This window comes from Dasypus novemcinctus, chromosome X (genome assembly GCF_030445035.2).
Source record: "Dasypus novemcinctus isolate mDasNov1 chromosome X, mDasNov1.1.hap2, whole genome shotgun sequence".
In the NCBI taxonomy this organism is placed as follows: domain Eukaryota; kingdom Metazoa; phylum Chordata; class Mammalia; order Cingulata; family Dasypodidae; genus Dasypus; species Dasypus novemcinctus.
Genome location: NC_080704.1, coordinates 146,675,989 through 146,696,846, shown reverse-complemented (window position 1 = coordinate 146,696,846; position 20,858 = coordinate 146,675,989). Strand labels below are relative to the sequence as shown.

The 20,858-nt window shown below is 37.2% G+C and overlaps 1 protein-coding gene across 19 annotated transcripts in view; it reads left to right on the top strand.

Moving 5' to 3' along the window:
* The window catches only part of SMARCA1 (SNF2 related chromatin remodeling ATPase 1), a 130,129-nt gene that overhangs the window by 97,827 nt on the left and 11,444 nt on the right, over positions 1-20,858 (top strand). For 16 of the 19 annotated variants that reach the window (XM_004477656.4, XM_058291272.1, XM_071213230.1 and 13 more), the window contains 2 exons: positions 8,854-8,972; positions 9,087-9,299. In XM_004477656.4, coding sequence (XP_004477713.1) covers positions 8,854-8,972; positions 9,087-9,299 — 332 coding nt within the window. Of the gene's footprint in view, positions 1-8,853; positions 8,973-9,086; positions 9,300-9,960; positions 10,111-20,858 lie in introns of those variants that run through there. The other 3 variants (XR_011647975.1, XR_011647974.1, XM_071213231.1) reach the window with 2 other exon arrangements.

Here is a 20,858-nt window from a genome sequence, read left to right as displayed (position 1 = left end):
AGAAATACTAAAATAAAGTAAAAAATAAATTGGTGTATTAATAGAATGAAAAATATAAAGATTTGTTCCTAACATTTTGCCTTTCATCACTGTAATAGGTGTTGCCCTGTATGTACAGTGGCAAGACTCTTTCATTTCTTCCTCAGTGTCTACATCCTTTCTTTTTTTTTTTTTCCTAATTTTTAATTTTGTCTTAAAGTTTTAGATGACAGTAATTCACATACACAATGTAGGGTACTCCCAGATATCCAACATCATACCTTTTTTCCCTTTCCCCAGCAATGATCTCTTTACATGTTCATGTTATATTTGCTGCAGCTGATGTATAAATTTTGAAACATAGCTATCAAACATGATTCCATTTTGGTTTACATTACTGTTTATATTTTCGACTACACAAATTTCTAAATTTTTAGTTTCCTTAGGTTTTACATTATAGTTTACATTTTAGTTTATAGACTTTTATACACTTGAGATGTAAGTTGACATGTCCATCATTGCATGATCTTGTGTGATACTTCCATTGCCCCCCAGTTCCCTGCTTCCATCCATGCTATACCTCTCTGCCCCTCCCCTCAGGGCATACCATGACACTCAATCTTCACTACTTTAGGAACCAGATTTACAGATACTACAATAATGCTGAGGGCTTGACTTACATAATTGGTAGCTAGTGATCCTCTCCAGAGAAACAATTCCCTCTCTTTGGGAACATCAGGTCTCCCCAGGGTGTGAGTACACCTTCACACTCATTGTATGGGTCTCCATCCAATGATATAACACACTATGACAAAATGAAGCTTGCCCCTGTATCAGATGCCCCTCCCTTAAGCACTTTAAACACGTGAATCTTCCTTATTATATTTTCTAAAGAGTTTTCTCAACAGTATAGTTTCAACCATATACCTGACATTCTCCCATATTCAACGGTTCCCCCTAACCCTCCCCCCAATTCCTTGGGTCGTCTGGCCCATCCTCCCAACTCTAGACTCCCTCAAGCCCACAAAGGCCCACCCAAAGGTATCCCTATGCCCCCATCTTATTCCTTCCCTGTACAAATACTTACCTCTAGCTTGTCATAGACTTCACCCACGTAGGTGTCAGCTCACAACCTTCCTCACCTCCTCAGATTCCTTTAAGCCTATCTTCCAGTCTTTAGCTTTCTTTTCATTCTTTTTTTATTTCTCTCTCCTCCTTCCTCCCCCCCCCCACCGCCCCAGTTATCTATTCTCTGTTTCCATTTTGCTGCATGTTCTTTTGTGTACTTCTGTTGTTGTCAGCGGCATGAGAATCTGTCTCTTTTTGTTGCGTCATCTTGTTGCGTTAGCTCTCCGTGTTTGCGGCGCCATTCCTGGGCAGGCTGAACTTTCTTTCACGCTAGGCGGCTCTCCTTACAGGGCACGCTTCTTGCACATGGGGCACCCCTGCGTGGCACGGCACTCCTTGCGCACATCAGCACTGCACGTGGGTCAGCTCCACATGGGTTAAGGAGACCCGGGGTTTGAACCACGGACCTCCCATGTGGTAGACAGATGCCCTATCCACTGGGCCAAGTCCGCTTCCAGTCTTTAGCTTTCTGAGACAGCTCAGTTTGCTTGTTTCATATCAGAGAGGTTATGTAGTATTTGTCCTTCAATGCCTGGCTTGCTTCATTCAAAATAAGGTCCTCAAGATTCATCCATGTTATCACATTTGTTTGTACTGTATTCCTTCTTGTAGCTGTGTAGTATTCCACTGTATGTATATACCACTTTTTATTTATCCATTCATCCATTGATGGGCATTTGGGTTGATTCCAACTTTTGGCAATAGTGTATAATGCTGCTATGAACATTGGTGTACATATATTGGTTTGTGTCCTTATTTTCAGATCTTCTGGGTATATACCCAGTAGCAGAATTGTTGGGTCATATGGCAAATCTGTAGCTAACTTTTTGAGAAACTGCCAAACAGTCCTCCAGAATGACTGGATCCTTCTGCATTCCCACCAGCAGTGGATGAGTGTCCCCATTCCTCCACATCCTCTCCAGCACTTGTAATCTTCTGTTTTTTTGATAGCTGCCAGTCTTATTGGAGTAAAATGGTATCTCATTGTAGTTTTGATTTGCTTTTCCCTAATAGCTACTGAGTGTGAGGATTTTTCATGTGCTTTTTAGCCATTTATATTTCTTCTTTGGATAAATGTCTGCTCAAATCTTTTCCCCATTTTGTAAATGGCGTGTTTGTCTTTTATTTTCAAGATATAGTAGTTCTTTATATATGCAGATTATAAGTCCCCTATCAGATATATGGCTACCAAATATTTTCTCCCATTGTGTGGGTTCTCTTTTCACTTTCGTGACAAACTCCTTTGAGGTGCAAGAGGCTTTAATTTTGAGGAAGTCCCATTTATCTATTTGTTCTTTTGCTGCTCATGCTTTGGGTGTGAAGTTCATGAAGCCATTTCCTATTACAAGTTCATGTAGATGCTTCCCTACATTGTTTTCCAAGGTCTTCATGGTCTTGACTTATATTTAGGTCTTTGATCCATCTTGAGTTGATTTTTGTATAAGGTGTGAGATGGTAATCCTCTTCTTTTGCATATTAATATCCAATTCTCTAGACACCATTTATTGAAGAGGCCATTTTCTCCAAGTTTAGTGAGCTTCATGGCCTTGTTGAATGTCAGATGACTGTTTAGATGAGGATCTATATCAGAACTCTCAATTCGGTTCCATTGGTCAGTGTGTCTATCATGCTGTTTTCACTACTGTAGATTTGTAGTATGTTTTGAAGTCTGGTATTGTGATTCCTTGAGTTTAATTTTTCTTTTTTAATATGTCTTTGGCTATTCGAGGCATCTTTCCTTTCCAAATAAATTTTATAGTTTTTCTAGTTCATTAAGGAATGCTGTGTTGATTTTTATTGGGATTGCGTTAAATGTGTAGATCAGTTTTGGTAGGATAGACATCTTAATAATATTTAGTCTTCCTATTCATGGACAGGGAATATTCTTCCATTTGTTTAGGTCTTCTTTGATTTCCTTAAACAGTGCTGTGTAGTTTTCTGTGTATGTCTTTTACATCTTTGGTTAAATTTATTCCTATGTATTTACTATTGTAAATGGTATTTGTTTCTTGATTTCATCCTCAGATTGCTCATTATTGGCATACAGAAAGGCTACTGATTTTGTGCATTGATCTTATAACCTGCGACTTTTCTGAACTCATTTATAAGTTCTAAAAGGTTTCTTGTAGACACCTCAGGGCTTTCTGTGTACAGGATCATGTCATCTGCCATATTTTCTTTGGATTTGTGTTTGTCTTATGTTGTTTGATTTTTTTTTCTCTTTTTGTCTTTTTAGTTGTTCTTACACTGTCCTCTAACTCTGTCTCTCCTGATTTTTTTCTTTCCTCCTGCAGAACTCCCCTGAGTATTTCTTGAAGGGCAGGTTTCTTGTTGGCATACTCTCTTAGTTTCTGTTTATCTGAGAATCTTTTGAACTCTCCATCATTTTTGAATGCTAGCTTAGCTGGCTAGAGTATCCTTGGTTGGAAATTCTTTTAGTACCTTGACTATATCATACCACTGCCTTCTTGCCTCCATGGTTTAAGATGAGAAATCAGCACTTAAGCTTATGGAGCCTCCCTTGTATGTGATGGTTCTCTTTTTTTCTCTTGCTGCTTTTAGTATTTTCTCTATGTCTTGTGCATTGGATAATTTGACCAGTATATGTCTTGGGGTAGGCCTGTTGGGATTTATGCTGTTCAGGGTGCATTGTGCTTCCTGGACATGTACATCCATCTCCCTCAATAGGTTTGGAAAGTTTCCAGCCATTATTTCCTCCAATATCCCTTCTGTCCCCTTTCCCTTCTCTTCTCCTTCTGGGGTGCCTATAGTTTGTATTTTTGTGTGTTATGCATTGTTGTTCAGTTCCCTAAGTCTTTGCTGGATTTTTTCTATCATTTTATTGATTACTTCTAGTGTCTGTTTGATTAGATGTACTGTCTTCCACATCACTAATTCTTTCCTGTTCTTCTTCGAATCTGCTGTTATTTTCTGAGAGTGTATTTTTGATTTCTTGGATTTTTCTATTGATCCCCATCATCTCCGTGATCTTTTTGTGCATGATCACAATTTCTTCTGTATGCTCTCCAAGTGTTTTCTTAATATGCTTAATCTCTTCCATCACGTCACTGAATTGGTCCATGATACATGTTTTGAAAGCTTTAATTAGTCGTTCGATGTTCCACTCCTTTTCCTGGTTTTTAGTTTGTTCATTGGACTGGGCCATGTTTTCCTGATTATTGGTATGGTCTGCAGTTTTTTTGTTGCTGACTGGTCATCATTTTCTCTTGTTGGGTTTATTCTTTTGATTATCTTCTTTTTTTTTATTTGTAAATTGAATTATTATAAACTTTCCCAACATAAAGGATGTATAGTACAGTTTACAAATAGTAATAAAGTAGACTTCTCTTTTTCTGTAAATTCCGTGCAACTGTAACTTTGGCATGACTTGCAATATCCACTCTTACTTTTTATAATTTCTTTACTAGCACTAGTGTCCCAAAATCAGACTACAAATGTTTGATTCTGTCCCAGCAAATCAGTTGCTCATCTCCTGTCCTTGACAAAGGATTGTAGTTAGAGGAATGAGAACTGATTTTCCTTTATATTAAGTAAAATGAAATAATGAATCCCAGTGTTGGTCTTCACACCTTCAGTTTGGTCACTTCTTCCCAACTCACTCATTTGGAACTTCACTACTATCTCAATGACATGAGCAAGGGACTTCTTTGCTGAATCAAAGAATAGTTTTGAAGTACTAGAAGGCTGTTTCCTAGTATTTATTTTCCTTTAACTTTTTAAAAAAATTGAAGTTAATATATCACAAGGAATGTTTCATTAAAAAACATAAAGAAACAAAAAACATAAGAAGTTCCCTTATAACCCACTCCCCACCCCCCACCACATCATTTTTATAAATTGTATTTTTTGAAGATAGATACATCACAAAAAAAAAGTACACTAAAAAATGTAAGAGATTACTGTATACTCCTTATCCCCCACCCCACTCCTCACACACTAACAACCTCCCTCTTCATTGCGGCACACTCATTGCACTCGGTGAACACATTTTGGGGCACTGCTGCAGGACACATATAATAGTTTACCCTGTAGTTTGTGCTCTCCCCCAGTACATTCAGTGGGTTATGGCAGGGTATATAAAGTTCAGCATTATATTCTTATTCTTGTCTTAGGGTTTAATTAGTTGTTGATTTTGTGTGTGTGTTAAGTCTTCACTTTGTCACTTTTTTCTTCTTATTCTATTTCCTCGTTGTTGGCTATGTTCCCTTGAAAGAAAATATTAGGTCCAGAGAAAGCAAAAGGGGTAAGAAAAGAAAAATGTAATAGTAGTATTGATAGTGAATGTTAGCAGAGGAACCATGTGAGATCTAGGAGAATGGATATAGAACTCATGGAAGCTGTGTATAGTTTTATAACTGTAAAAAGTGGATTACCTATAATGAGATATTAAACTGAATCTGGGGTGGAATATACTATGAATTAAAAGGTCAGTGTGGTCAGGAGAGAGGGAAAAAGAAAAGATATATATAAAGAGTAAATAAATGACATAAAACAGATTAGAGGTATTAGAGATAAAAAGTCAGGAATATTGGGGGCTGAACAGAGAGAGGTAGAATGTAAGAGAAACAGTATAGGATGGAGGACAGAATTATGTAAAGGAAAGGGGATAGCATTGGTAGCCAAAATCAGTACAAACAGAAAAGAGAAAATGGAGGATGAGGAACCACAGCAAATAAGAAATGTTGTCTGCAGCACTAATATAAAAAAAGATATAAGAAAAAAAAGGAAAAAGAAAGAAAAGAAAAAAGCACAGCAAGAAAAAGAGAAGGGAAAAAAAAAGAAAAAGAAATAAAAACGGTGGTGGGGGAATAAAGAGGAAGGAAAAACAAGAAAACAAACCAACAAAAAAGTCCAGACAAGGCCTCAGGCAAAGAATCCTCTTAGCACTGAATAAATTGCTAAGGAGTCTCACCTTCCCCCTTTCTCCCTTCCTCCCTTCCCTCTCTCCCAAGGTAGCAGGAAGGTTGCATGAGGGCTCCTGTAGGGAATTCAAATGGGTCCCTGGTGAACCAACTCACCTGGGCAAATAATGAGTCTTAATTTCTTGAGAGAGCACCCACCCTTTGCCAGGAACTCTAAATATGCTACTGGAAGCCTGTAAAGCATGTCCTACTGTCCGTCTCCCTTAGGTGTGCTATAAGGGGCTAGTTAATTTTCTGACTCCACCTTCTCCCAGACCAAGTTTCCTATCCCAGGGCATTTAGGTAAATTGTGCTCTCTTACCAGATTCGCCTCTTCAAGGGGAGACCAGAAAATTGAACCTGCACTCCTTGGCCCCTCTGCCCCTCCCACCTAAACTCTCCCACTCCCCTGTATTATCTTTTGAAATCCAGTTATTTGGGATGGATAATTAAAGATTCCATAAGATTCCATGAAAGGAAAAATTGCTAACTTAAAACTCTCTTGCTGAGAACTTACTTTTTTTTTTTAATTTATTTTTTTAATTGACTTTGTAATAATATTACATTAAAAATATATATATATGAAGTCACATTGAACCCTACCACCCCCACCCCACCTCCCCCCCCCCAGCAACACTCCCTCCCATCATCATGACACATCCATTGCATTTGGCAAGTACATCTCTGGGCACGAGAACTTACTTTTAAGTGAAAGTTTAGGAGCACTTAATAATCAGTCATATACATATACACACACACATACACAGCTGAATCTGAATGTTAATTAAAAAAATTATAAGTTCACTCTACTCTTTCTTGTTAATTTTCTTTTTTTAAAAATTTATTTTTTATTTATTTCTCTCCCCTTCCCCCTCCCCCCCCCACCAGTTGTCTGCTCTCTGTGTCCTTTTGCTGTGTGTTCTTCTGTGACTGCTTCTGTCCTCATCAGTGGCACTGGGAGTCTGTGTTTCTTTTTGTTGCGTCATCTTGTTGTGTCAGCTCTCCATGTATGTGGTGCCACTCCTGGGCAGGCTGCACTTTCTTTCGCACTGTCGCGCTGGATGGCTTTCCTTACAGCACGCACTCCTTGCTCATGGGGCTCCCCTACGTGGGGGACACCCCTGTCTGGCATGGCACTCCTTGTGCGCATCAGCACTGCACATGAGCCAGTTCCACAAGGGTCATGGAGGCCCGGGGTTTGAACCGCGGACCTCCCATGTGATAGGTGGACATCCTATCCATTGGGCCAAGTCTGCTTCCCAATTCTCTTTTTTTTAATACTTTATTTTTTTAAGAAATACTTTAGATTACATAAATGTTAAAGTTACATAAAAAATATAAGGGATTCCCATATGCCCCACTCTTTGCCCCTCCCACACTTACCCACATTAACAGCATCCTTCATTAGTGTGGCACATTTTAAAAAATAGATAAACATATATTGGAGCATTGCCATTAAGCCTGGATTATAGTTTACATTGTAGTTTACACTCTGTCCTGCACAATTTTTTAAGTTATGGCAAAATATATAATGACCTATATCCATCATTGGAACTTCATGACAGTTCCAGTGTTCTGAAAATGCCCCCATATTACACCTGTTTTTCTCTCTCCCTCCCCTCAGAACCACCAGTGGCCGCTGCCTCCTCATCAACGATAAAAAGGTCTTTCATTGCTAGAATAACAATAAGTCTATAGTAAAATAGCAGTAAGTCTACTCTAGTCCATCTTTCATTCCCCAGTCCTAAAGATTCTGGGATGGTGATGCCCACTCCGCCTGTAATTTAGAGGGGCTTAGATTCCACAGGGCAGATGGATGGGACTACCTTGCTTGCAGTTGCAGACTCTCTCTGCTCCTTGGGATGATTGTTGTCCATAATCATCTCCTTGTTAGTTGTCCTGGTGAGTCCAATGAACTGGAGATTAGGGGTTGCAACTCTTGAGATTCAGGGGCCAACTGACACATGGACAGCCCAAAGATTTTTTAATTCTCTTGGTCATACACCTATTAAGTCTTGTACTAACTATAGGTTCAGATAGAAGGGGCAGAAGAGCCATGTGTAGGGAGATCAGAACTGAGTCCAACTCTGTCAAAGTGGGGAGCATAAATTCCAAAGTAGGACCCACTGGCAGGGCTCCAAACTCCTGAGCTGTCTGCCCCACCTATAGTGTGTGGATGTTTCTAGAGCCATCAGGAGCCCCGTTATTTGAGGCAATATTTACTGTGGCAGTCAATGAGATCCTGCTGAGACGTGCATAAGTATAACCTCTGGAATGACCTCCTGACTTACTTTGAAATCTCTTAGGCATAAAATCTCATTTGTCTTTACTCTTTCCCCATTTTGGTCAAGGTCTTTTTCCAGGGGCATTGCTAGTTGTCACTTGGCAATAATCCCTTGGTGCCAGGGAGGGTCTGCCCTGGGAGTCATGTCCCATGCTGGGCAGGGGGTGGGGAGGGAAGATAATGCATTTATATGCTGAGTTGGGCTTATGAGAGGCCACATTTGAGCAACATGGAGGCTCGCAGTAGGTAACTCTTAGGCAACATATAATAGGCTAAGTTTCAATTTCAAAACAAAAGGTTCATAAGCCCATTGCAATGGTACATCCTCCTTCGCTAGGTACTGCCCCTGTACTTGGGGGATTCTTGCTGTCCCATTAGGGAATGTGGCAGAGCTCTCTCCCACATGATGGGAATTTGATATTCTTTTGGTTCTTGTGTGGTTCTCCACCCACTGTGGCAATGTCCTGTTAATTCTTGATTCTACAATTCTTTAGATTCTTTTGCCTATGATAATATTTTAAAGTAATAACTGTTTTTCAGCTGTATTTTGGGAACGTTGCAATGAACTACAGGACATTGAGAAAATTATGGCTCAAATTGAACGTGGAGAAACAAGAATTCAACGAAGAATCAGTATCAAGAAAGCTCTGGATGCTAAAGTACTTATATTTCATAATTGTCAAATTATTATTGATTGTTTTTATATGGTGATTAGCTTTGACTTATTATTATTGCACATTTAGTTAAATGCACTATTTTGCTTAAATACACAGATTGCAAGATACAAAGCCCCATTTCATCAGTTGCGTATTCAGTATGGAACCAGCAAAGGAAAGAACTATACTGAGGAAGAAGATAGATTCTTGATTTGTATGTTACACAAAATGGGCTTTGATAGAGAAAATGTGTATGAAGAATTAAGGCAGTGTGTACGGAATGCTCCTCAGTTTAGATTTGACTGGTTTATCAAGTCTAGAACTGCCATGGTATGTATTAATTTCTTAGAATTTTATTTATTTCCTCCAACTTTTTATTTAAAAAAAATTTAAACCTAAAGAATATTGAAACATCATGTATACTTCACCTAAATTCTTCAATTATTGACATTTTACCACATTTGCTTTCTCTCTATATATACTGATGTATGTATACACATACATACACATAGATACATAGAATTCTTTCTCTCTATTCTGTATTCTCTATTCAGAAATGCATAGATGTATTTCTGTTTATAAACTGCATATATCTGTGTTTCTGAACCATTTGAAAGTTTCAGACCTCATGAGAGTTCACCTTTAACTTCTTCAGCATGCATTTCCTAAGAATGAAGACATTCTCCCACATAATTACAATAACATCATCACACCTAAAAATGTTAACATTGATTCAGTAATGTCACCTAATATACAGTCCACATACAACTTTTTCCATTTTTCCTAGAATTGTATTTTATAGCTGGTTTTCTTAAATCGATGAGCCAATCAAGTTTCACACATTGCATTAGTTGTTGTATCTCTTTAGTTTCCTATTTAATCTGCCAGTTTTTGTTTTCTGTGATAATGATTTTTTTTTGAAGTTTTCAGGTTAGTTGTCTTGTCAAATGTCCCATATTGTGGACTTACCTCATTGTTTGCTCATTGTTAGATTATGTAAAGCAAGAATGCCACATAAGTGATGATGTGTACTTCTTATTGCATCACATCAGGGGCACATTATATCAGGTTGTGACACTTGGTGATGCTAAGTTTGATCACTTGGTTAAAATGGTGACCACCGGAGCTCTCCACATTAAAGGTACATTTTCCCCTTTGTAATTAGACAGGTGATACTTGAATATCTTCGATAACTTAATAACTTTATAACAAGCATTTATTTTCATAAGAAGTAAATAATTGCCTGAGTTTTATAAGAATATTATGAGACCGAATAATTGAGATGTGTTTTATTTTAGTTTTGTGCATTTTACTTTATTATTTTTTAATATGAACCTTGTTCCTGTTAAATTCTACTGCTACCTAGCAGTGGTTTTCATATTGAAATAAATGCAACACATTTTCAATGTTGACAGGGCCAGTCTTTTGTCTGCCAAGGTAATTAAGACAAAAATAGATTTATACAATCTAAAAATGAAACGTAATCAAAAACTAAAAATCCAATCAGTTATTTTGTGGGTAGTCATAAAATAGGCAACATTTCTTAAATAGTTATCTATCATAAATTTATTCCTGGTCAAAAGTTCATAGAGGTGTAAAACAATGCTTAATATGTTATTTGACTCATTTTATATTTTAGTTCAAGTTGAATAAAAAGAAAAATCTGACTTGCAACACTGAAGACACTAATTTTGGCAGATGCTTTAGAAGAACAGAGATTTTTAAAAAACTTTAACACAAACTTGAGTGTTCACGAGTTATATCATTAGAATGTGCCCATTAAGTATGTGGATTAAATACTATGAGAAAGTTAGCAAATACTTTAGATCGAGCCAGAATCAAGTGGGATATAGGGTAATTGGAATGATGGATCAGTTGAATCCAACAACATGACATTTACTAGTGATAAATGTAAAGTACTATACTTGTACAAAAGAACATGAACTGATATATATGCTAGGAAGATAGAGTAGGAGAAAAAGAAAAAGAAAATGAAGTTAATCTGTAGCTGGAAGGACTGAGGTTAGATGTAGGGAAGAGTTCTTTGACAGGTTTCTTTGTATCATTGAAATGGATTATTCAAGAATATTGAGTAGCTTTTCTTTTGGCCTTTGAAAATGTGACTGTTTTGAGTGTCTGTCTTTGATAATGAGTTAGTTGTCCTCTTTAAGTGCCTTCTAGTTCAGTGCATCTTTACCATTGTTTAGCAGAGAGCTCTCAAGAGCCATGCATTAAAAAATTTTTAGCCATTTGGGGTCTTACGTATGTAATGACATAATTTAGAGCAGTACCATCAGCTTGTAAAAGACAAATGCCTACTTGCATATGTCAATGAATCAGGGTTTAGATCATATGTGCCCTTTTATGTGATAGAACGTTGATTGCATTTTGAGTTTTATTTCAGTGATAGTTTACTTATTTTTTTAAGGTTAATAGTTTAATGTTGTTTTCAGTTGCTGGAATGAGACATATTCAAAAGTGCAAGAAAAATCTCATAATATTTGTAATAGGAATATGACTATACAACTATATAACCTTATTTCGTTTTTCCAAGGAAAAAATCCAGTATATTATTAACAACCACTAGATGGCTCTAAACTCCCTTGTAAAGAATCTATTTTTCTTCCATCTTTCTACAGAACATTTACTGCTGTATTCATTCTTTCCCAAGAGAGTTAAATCTCTGATGTATATTTCCCAAAGAGAAGATATTAACTATATAGGTGACTGCAATTAAAATTTTTATTTTGTCTATTGAAAACGAGACACTTCCACCCTTAATTACCTCTGAAAAGTGGAATTTATGACTTTTAAAGAATCTTTAAAAATACATAATTGTTTAGTTCACATTTAAATATTTTCATTGAAGCATTTTTGCTTGTAAATTATTCTATCATATTAACTTTTTTGATTTCCCGTCTAGTTAATAAATAACTTTTGCTTATATTTCTGGATTTACAATATAAGTAATATAAAATATGTGTATATTTGGACCATCCTTTTGGAATATTAGAATTTTGTGATAATCATCATTCACTAGGGAATTAAAGTAATGCATTTTTAATGTTTCTAGATAATATCTCTCTCCCTCATTTAAAATAATTGTTCATGTATAGGGAATCACATCTACAACCCTAAGAAGAAACTTCCTTCTTGAAAGAAGCAGTAATGATTTCTGAAATAAAAACAATATGCTTCAAAAAAACCAAACCCAAAACAATTTGGTTCATTGAAAAATTCCGTCTTAAATATTCAATGGATATAATTTTTTTTGGTAACAAAATCTTTTTTTTTTTTTAATCTTAGCTTTGCTCTAACTGCAATGAATATGACAGTCTTAGTTCTTCAGGAAAAATTATCTGATATAAAAATTATCTCATCCATTCCCACGTGGAAGAGTTTAGAAACTGCATAAAAAACATATCCTGCAAACCTGTTATAGTCCTTGGGAGAAACTGATTCCAGGGAAGAAGGAAGAGAATAAGAATTTGATTTTTCTTAAAAATAACAGCATGAAGGACAGATTGTTCCAGAACAAATAGTGCCAATAGGAATTAATAGTGTAAATCTGGAATATGATTATTATTATATTATTAGAGAGACTTTCTGTTCCTCTCCTGGTTAATGCGTACTGTCTTAGGCATTTGATGGTCATCTGCAAAGTATCCATTATCCCCCTACTCTTGCCACCTTAGGGGAATTCACTTCTCTCTCATTCTCAGCCAGGAAGTTTTGATGGAGGGTCAACCCCACTTATACATTCAGGGGAAAGCTATGATTGGTTTAATCTAAGCATACCCAGCCTCCTTCCTGTCCACAAGAGAAGAGATGAGAGCAATCAGGCAAATTAGACTGTGATTCCGGAAGAGATTTTCTTTTTTCCTGGATGGTGTGGTAAGAGGATGTGAAGCCTTAAACCCTTGCAGCTATTTTGATATTAGGAGGGAGAGCCCAGATCCTGTGAGGATGAAGCTGACTAGCTCTTTGTTTCTTAGTTTTCACTTCCTTACAATGGGGATAAAAATAGTTAACTTTTTCTAGGTTAGTTGAGAAGTTAAATTGGTTAACTTGAGTAAGATGTGTGCAATAGTAAGCACTCAATAATGATCATTTTTGTTAGTAGATGTAATATATCTCCTCTAATTACACAAAAAAAGCATCTTTTTTTTTCTTGGGCCCCACATACTAATTGTTTTGGACCTTTGTTGGCTGGTTTATTGTATGTAATGCAATGAATTAATATTTCCCTATTGACTGTAGATAAAGCAATCTCTGCAAAAGTCTTCATTGATTTTTAGACTTTCCACGTAACTGGTTTCACTATATTTATAAAAATGAAACCTTATAGACTGATTGCCAAAATACCTTGATTCTTTGCAATGGATATATCTTTTTTTTATTTTATTTTATTTTATTTTATTATTGACTTTGTAATAATATTACATTAAAAATATATATGTGAGGTCCCATTCATCCCCACCCCCCCTCCCTCTCCCCCCCCAACAACACTCGTTCCCATCATCATGACATATCCATCGGATTTGGTAAGTACATCTTTGGGCACCTCTGCACCTCATAGACAATGGTCCACATCATGGTCCATACTCGCCTCCATTCCATCCAGTGGACCCTGTGAGGATTTACAATGTCCGGTGATTACCTCTGAGGCACCATCCAGGGCAGCTCCATGACCCAAAGACGCCTCCACCTCTCATCTCTTCCTGCCTTTCCCCACACCCATCTTCCACCATGTCCACTTTTCCCAATCCAATGCCACCTACAATGGATATATCTTGAGCATTATTTGAGTGTGTCACTGTGTTCTAATTAAAATCATACTGATGATTAGACTTTATGCTTAGCTTACTGAAGAAAAACATAATCGTCCTTAAAGAGACTTTATTTTCTTAACCAGAGACACCAATCAATAGTGTGAAGTATTTCTTAGAAAAAAACCGTGAAATTTGAGTAGTTATGTTTTATTCGGAGATCTCAAACTACCAAATTCACAGATTCTCACCTAACCAACAGACTTAAAGTACTTAAAGGCATGAACCTCCACTTCTAACTATGCCTCATTTTGAAAAAAAGCCTTCATTGAAATGTTGAAGATTTCTCTGAGGGCTTCTCCATTTAAAAATGCTGGCTATACAAGAGAAAATTAGTTTCAATTCCATTTCTCTGTCCTTATAAACATTGTTATTTCTTTCTCCAAGAACTTGTGTAGTCTTTAAGTAGTCTCTATGGAACTGCATAAACAAGTAGGAAGGATATGATCAACTATTAAATTTTTTAAGTTTAGAGCATATAAATGGCCCTACTATTTCCCTTCTAAGAAAAATATCTTATAATGGAATTTTAGTCTTAGGATATTCAAAAAATATCAGAATTAAAATGACCTTTACCATATGCTTATAAGAGGAAATGATACTACTCCACATTTATATATTACCTTTTACACAATGCTTGCTAACCCCTTTACCAAATTAGCTCATTAATTTTTCTTGCCATTCCCTGTTCATTTAGTGACAGACTAACATGACTAGGAGACTTGAGAAGAATTGGAGAGGGTCAGAAAATCCAAGCCTGATAGTTGACCAGAGAGAACACGTTGGAAAATACCCAAAGTTTGATCAATAATTTCTTGGACCTCTTATGTCCTTCTGAATACTTAAAGGAGAAAAAGCAGAATTTAACTCTGAAATAAAGAACATTTCTTGATATAGCCATTTATTATATATCTCTTACCAACTACACCCTGCTCCTTTTCAGTGTTGCTTTGACTCTTAATTTTAAGTTTTCTAAAAGAACATCCTTAGCACTTAACCTCTGGGAGAACTTTTTCTTTCCTCTCCTAGTCAGCTCAAGAAGTTTAGTGTACATTGCCTGTGGCCATGTTTGGTGGAGTTAAATCAAAATAATAGTCGTTATAATTACGTTGTCTTTTGTAGCAGCTTAAATCTATTTTTCTGATGGAATTTCATTCAAAGAGAGCCTCACACACTGTTGTATGTGATGTAATAAAATTTTTTGCTGTTGTTTGTTTTCATATCACAACTTTATTATTAATGAAAAGCATTCCTTGTTTAAAATTAAGAAAATGACATTCACCTCTAAAATTATAGGAGGAAATAAATGCCATTTAGAAAGTATTGCTATAGCTTTTTATTAACTTGCTTCCCTTTTTATAAGATTATCAGTGGATAGTAAATATTAATTATTATAGTTTAGCACAGGATGTTTTCATAAATTATCAATCAGAGAAGGATATCCTTTATGGACACTTTAGAAGACTGAAAGTCAAATTCAAAAATTTAGAACTTGTTCCATAGTTATAGTAACACTTTGATTTGTTGTTTATGCAGCAGTCAGTACATTTTTAGAAACTTCCTAAAGAAAAACTACTCATGATTTTTTATTTTATACCTGTTAGCACTTAATTATATGATAATAGCTAATATTGATAATTTCTTAATGAAATGTGAGAAATATGAATTAATACATAATTGGTAAAATTGATAAACTGCAAAATGTATTGATAGGTTCCTCTTGACTGTAGAATTAAAATATTAGAAAACAAATATATTTTTGCTCATGGGATATGTTACTTCTTCATGCACTTGCAAGTACTGAAATATCCCTTTTCGGCCTTAATTTTGAAATGCTCCTATAATAGAGGTAGGTACAGAAGAGGCAGTGCTTAACTTCACCTTGAGAGTCAGGTCTGAGGAATGGCTTCACAGAAGATGTCCTCCTTGGAACTGAGCCTGGAAAGACTAGAAGGAGTTGGTCATGAGGGACTGCATTCCAGGTTTTGGAAACAGCATAAACAAAGGTAAAAACAAGTACAGCATATTCCAAAACTGCAAGTAAGTTAGTGTGGTAAGGTGTGAGTAGTGAAGTACTAGAAAGTGAGGATGGAAATATAGCTGGCAAACAACATTATCAGATTTACATTTTAGAAATAGTGTTCTAGTGGAAGTGGGCAAATGTCTACCTGAATTATCAAAGGGAAAATTCCTAGATTTATATCTTTGTCTTTTAACTTTGTACTCCCCATTTTCTTTTCATCCCTTGGCTAATTTATGTCACCATCTGCCCCTGAGTCATTTTTTTACTACTCCTCTCTTAACCTTCAAGTGCAATTGGTGTATCTAAAGTGACCATCATAGTGCTTATCAGAAAGTAGGCATTCAGTGAATAAATGAGCATGAATTTTTATACTTCAGTTTGCTTATATCCCATAGATTCTTACAGTTGGATCAGATTTGGATAGAATGTGAAGAAATGTACCAATGTGTCTTAATTCATTTAATTTATTTTCTTTTTAATCTATCTTTTTCTAATGATAGACTTTATTTGGCTGTAATCCCTGCAGCTTTTATTTATTCATTAAGTTTGAATAGGCAGTTGTAAATTTCATGTATTTTATTATGCAGGCTCTTGTGTCTGATGTAAGATGCTGAACTCTTTTAACAATCTAAAATACCATAAATGAACTAACAATTGGTTTTAGGTATTTATGCTTACATGATATCTTGTGAGGAGGGGACATAATATTTTATAAATAATGTTGAAGCAGCAGTTAAGTAAAGGCATTGTAATACTTGATACTTGAAAAACATAGGGTATCTTTATTTGAATATTAACTCCTACTTAATGCCAGTGTGCTTGGGCTCTGAGATTTCTGGTATAGAATGATACTGCTTTTTGTTAGTATACCAGAGGTTCCAAATCAACCAGGGACCTGGGAAATATACCATAGAATGTATAGTTCTGAAGGTATGGATTAAAAATATATTTCTGGGGGTAAAGTGTAGAATACATATTAAAAAAAAAAAAACAAAGGAGGAAAAAATACCCAGTTTGTTTTGCTAAGAACTATATAAGAAAATTCTGACTTTATAGAATTTTACATTCAGACTACACAGATAGGAGTGCAATTTTTTTTGCCCTTCTACATTCACTTCCTTTTTAAAAAAATGTTTAAAAAAATTTTTGTCTTTATTTTATTAATGTTACATTAAAAAAATATGAGGTCCCCATATACCACCCACCCCCCTCACCCCACTCCTCCCCCCATAACAACAACCTCCTCCATCATCATGAGACATTCATTGCACTTGGTGAATACATCTCTGAGCACCGCTGCACCTCATGTCAGTGGTCCACCCCATAGCCCACACTCTCGCACAGTCCACCCAGTGGGCCATGGGAGGACATACAATGTCCGGTAACTGTCCCCACAGCATCACCCAGGACAAACTCCAAGTCCCGAAAATGCCCCCATATCACATCTCTTCGTCCCACTCCCTACCCCCAGCAGCTACCATGGCCACTTTCTCCACACCAATGCCACATTTTCTTTGATTACTAATCATAATAGTTCATGAATAGAATATCAGTAAGTCCACTCTAATCCATACTTCATTCCTCCATCCTCTGGACCTTGGAATGGTTGTGTCCACTCCACATCTATATCAAGAGGGGGCTTAGATTCCACATGGATGCTGGATGCAATTCTCCTGCTTTCAGTTGTAGGCACTCTTGGCTCCCTGGTGTGATGGTTGACCATCTTCACCTCCATGTTAGCTGAGTCATCCACCTGCTTTTGACTTTCAATCACAACTGGCACAGACCTTTTGTTGTTCAGACTTAGGTAAACTTAGTGTCTAGGATTTTAGTACATAGATGGAGTAATGTGGAGCTGCTTTTATCTCTTTCAGTAAGTCACTTCAAGTCTAGTGAGTCTTTCTGTGCCTATTGAATTGATGCTTTGAAGCTGAGTATTGGGGCAAAGAATATTTAACCTTAGTGCTCAGGATGATTGATACTCACCACACACTGAAGGGCAGCACCACTCACTGTAAACAGTACAACCCTTATTAAAGGTAGAGATATACATGTTGATGGTTTGGAGCTGTGTACCCCAGAAAAACATGTTCTTAAACTAAACCCATTCCTGGGAAGCAGATATGGCTCAACAGATAGAGCATCCGCCTACCATATAGGAGGTCCAAGGATTCGATACCCAAGGCCTCCTGGCTCATATTGTGAGCTGACCCATGTGCAGTGCTGCTGCGTGCAAGGAGTGCCGGCCCACACAGGGATGCCTCTGGGTTAAGGGGGTCCCCTCACAAGGAGTAGCCTCTGTGTAAGAAAAGCTGCCTATGCGAAACTGCAGCCCGCCCAAGAGTGGCGCCACACAGAGAGCTGATGCAGCAAGATGATGTAACAAAAAGAGACACAGCTCCCCTGCGCCACCTGATGAGAATACAAGCAGACACAGAAGAACACACAGTGAGAATTTGAGTTTGGAAACAATCATGCATACCAAACAGTATTCCCACATACATCACTCCACCACCAAGCCTTGCATTGTTATGAAACATTTGTTACAAATGGTGAAAGAACATCATCAAAACATTACTACTAACTATAGTCAATAGCTTACGTTTGCTGTATTTTCCCCAGAAACCATCCTATTATTAACACCATTTATAGTATTGTATATTTGATATAGTTCATAAGAGAATGTTCTCATATTTGTGAGATAGACACAGTCCATCATCCACCATGGGGTTCACTGTGTCATATGGTGCCATTCCTTGTATAGTCCATCCAAAGTGTACACTCAGTGGTTCTGGTTCATCACAGAATTATGCTAACATCACCTCACTCAATTTTAGAATGTTTTCATTACTTCCAAAGGAAAATTCCCATACCACATTACACCCCTTTATTGTTGACCTTTAGCATTGATATAGTGTCTTCTTTACCTTCTTTGTCTTCCAAATATGTTCTTTGATTTTTAAAAAATTTATTGAAGTACACTACTTATACATAAAGAATAAGTGTATAGCAATAGTTGTGAACTTACAAAACACACATCTGTACCATCATACAGGACACTCATAACTCACCCTACCACCAATACCTTGCATTGTTGTTAAACTTTTTTTTTTAAAGATTTATTTTTTATTTCCCTCCCCTTCCCTCCCCAAACCCCCCATTGTCTGCTCTCTGTGTCCATTTGCTGTATGTTCTTCTGTGACCGCTTCTTTCCTTATCAACGGCACCAGGAATCTGTGTCTCTTTTTGTTACATCATCTTGCTGCGTCAGCTCTCTGTATGTGCGGTGCCATTCCTGGGCAGGCTGCATTTTCTTTTGCACTGGGCAGCTCTCCTTACGGGGTGCACTCCTTGCACGTGGGGCTCCCTTACGTGGGAGACACCCCTGTGTGGCAGGACACTCCTTGAGCTCATCAGCACTGTGCGTGGGCCAGCTCCACACAGGTCAAGGAGGCCCGGGGTTTGAACCGTGGACCTCCCATGTGGTAGACGGACGCCCTAACCACTGGGCCAAGTCCACTTCCCTGTTGTTAAACATTTTTAACTAATGACTAAAGAGCATTGTCAAAATATTAGTACTATTTTCCCCAAACCCACCCTACAATGATCTTTATATCATTTATATATGAACATACATAAACAATAAGTGTATAGTAAAAGTTGTGAACTTACAAAGCAAACGTGTAACATATAGGGGTACCATACAGCAACCCTCCACCAACACCTTGCATTATTGTGAGATGTTTGTTTCAAATTATGAAAGAATATTGTCAAAATACTACTAATTATAGTCCTTATCTTACATTTGGTGTATTTTTAACTCAACCCCCACTCATTATTTTTTAAATATACATTATATGACAGAAGTTGTATACTTATAAAACAATCATGCATATGTGCAGAATTCCCAAACAACATCTATTTAGCAACACATCACACTGTGGTGGAATGTTTGTTACAGATAAGATAATATCATCTGATTATTACCACATCCATAGTGTACATTTGGCACACATTCTCCATACTGCCTCATTATCAACACAGTACATCTTTGGCATAGATGCAAGAATATTATATTATTACTAGCTGTTACTTTGTGTTACCATCCACTCTATACATTTCCACACTTTTACAGTAAAGCTAATTAAAACTTCTACATACATTAAATGTCAGTAGTCCATCTCTGTCCTCTTATCTCCTTTAAGAATCCACCACCTACCATCAGGTCTTGAAAATATTTTCCTACAATTTCTTCTAGAAGTTTTATGGTTCTTTTATTTTTAGATTTTTGATCCATTTTGAGCTAATTTTTGGATAAGGTGTGAGATAAGGGTCCTCTTTCATTCTTTCAGGTTAAGAAACAGGTTTCTACTGTCACTGTGATTTTCTCTCAGCCTGACTTCCTCTCATGCTGTGGGTAGAGTAAAAATGGCAGCCACCAGCCTCTTTCTGACTTGGACATATTCACACCCTAACTCTTTCTAGGGTTATACCTTAGCCAACCGAATCTAGTAATTGTAGCTGAAATCGGTGGTCAACTTTCTACTCCTCCCCTGGTTTTTGGAAATGGAGCTTCCAATTCCAGTCACAGAATAGCTCCTGAGGCACCTTTCTCTGCCAAAGTAGGATAATCACCAGCCTCTGCGGCTTGGCAGGTAATTTCCAGGCACAGAGTTAAGATGCTGGCTACTGCCTCTTTCTGACTTGGACAGGTTCAAACTTTAGCTCTTAAGATTATACTGTAGCCTGCTGAATTTACTTGTCAGTAGCTGAAGTTGGTGCCTTCCCCATTTTTGGGTAGTGGAGCTTTCAATTCCTGCCACAGAACAGCTCCCAAGGCTGTTGTGTCTCCAGTGGAGGATGGGCACTGGTGAAGCGCTCTACTTATAAATCTTCTCGGCAGATGGGCAGTTTCCTCCTTCCTTTCCTTCGAGGATGTTGCAGGATGCTCTTCTGGTCTCCTGGAGCCCCCAAACAGGTGCTTCAGCTAGCCTCAGAGAGCTCTGGGTGTTTACTAACTGCCCTGTAGCAGGAGGT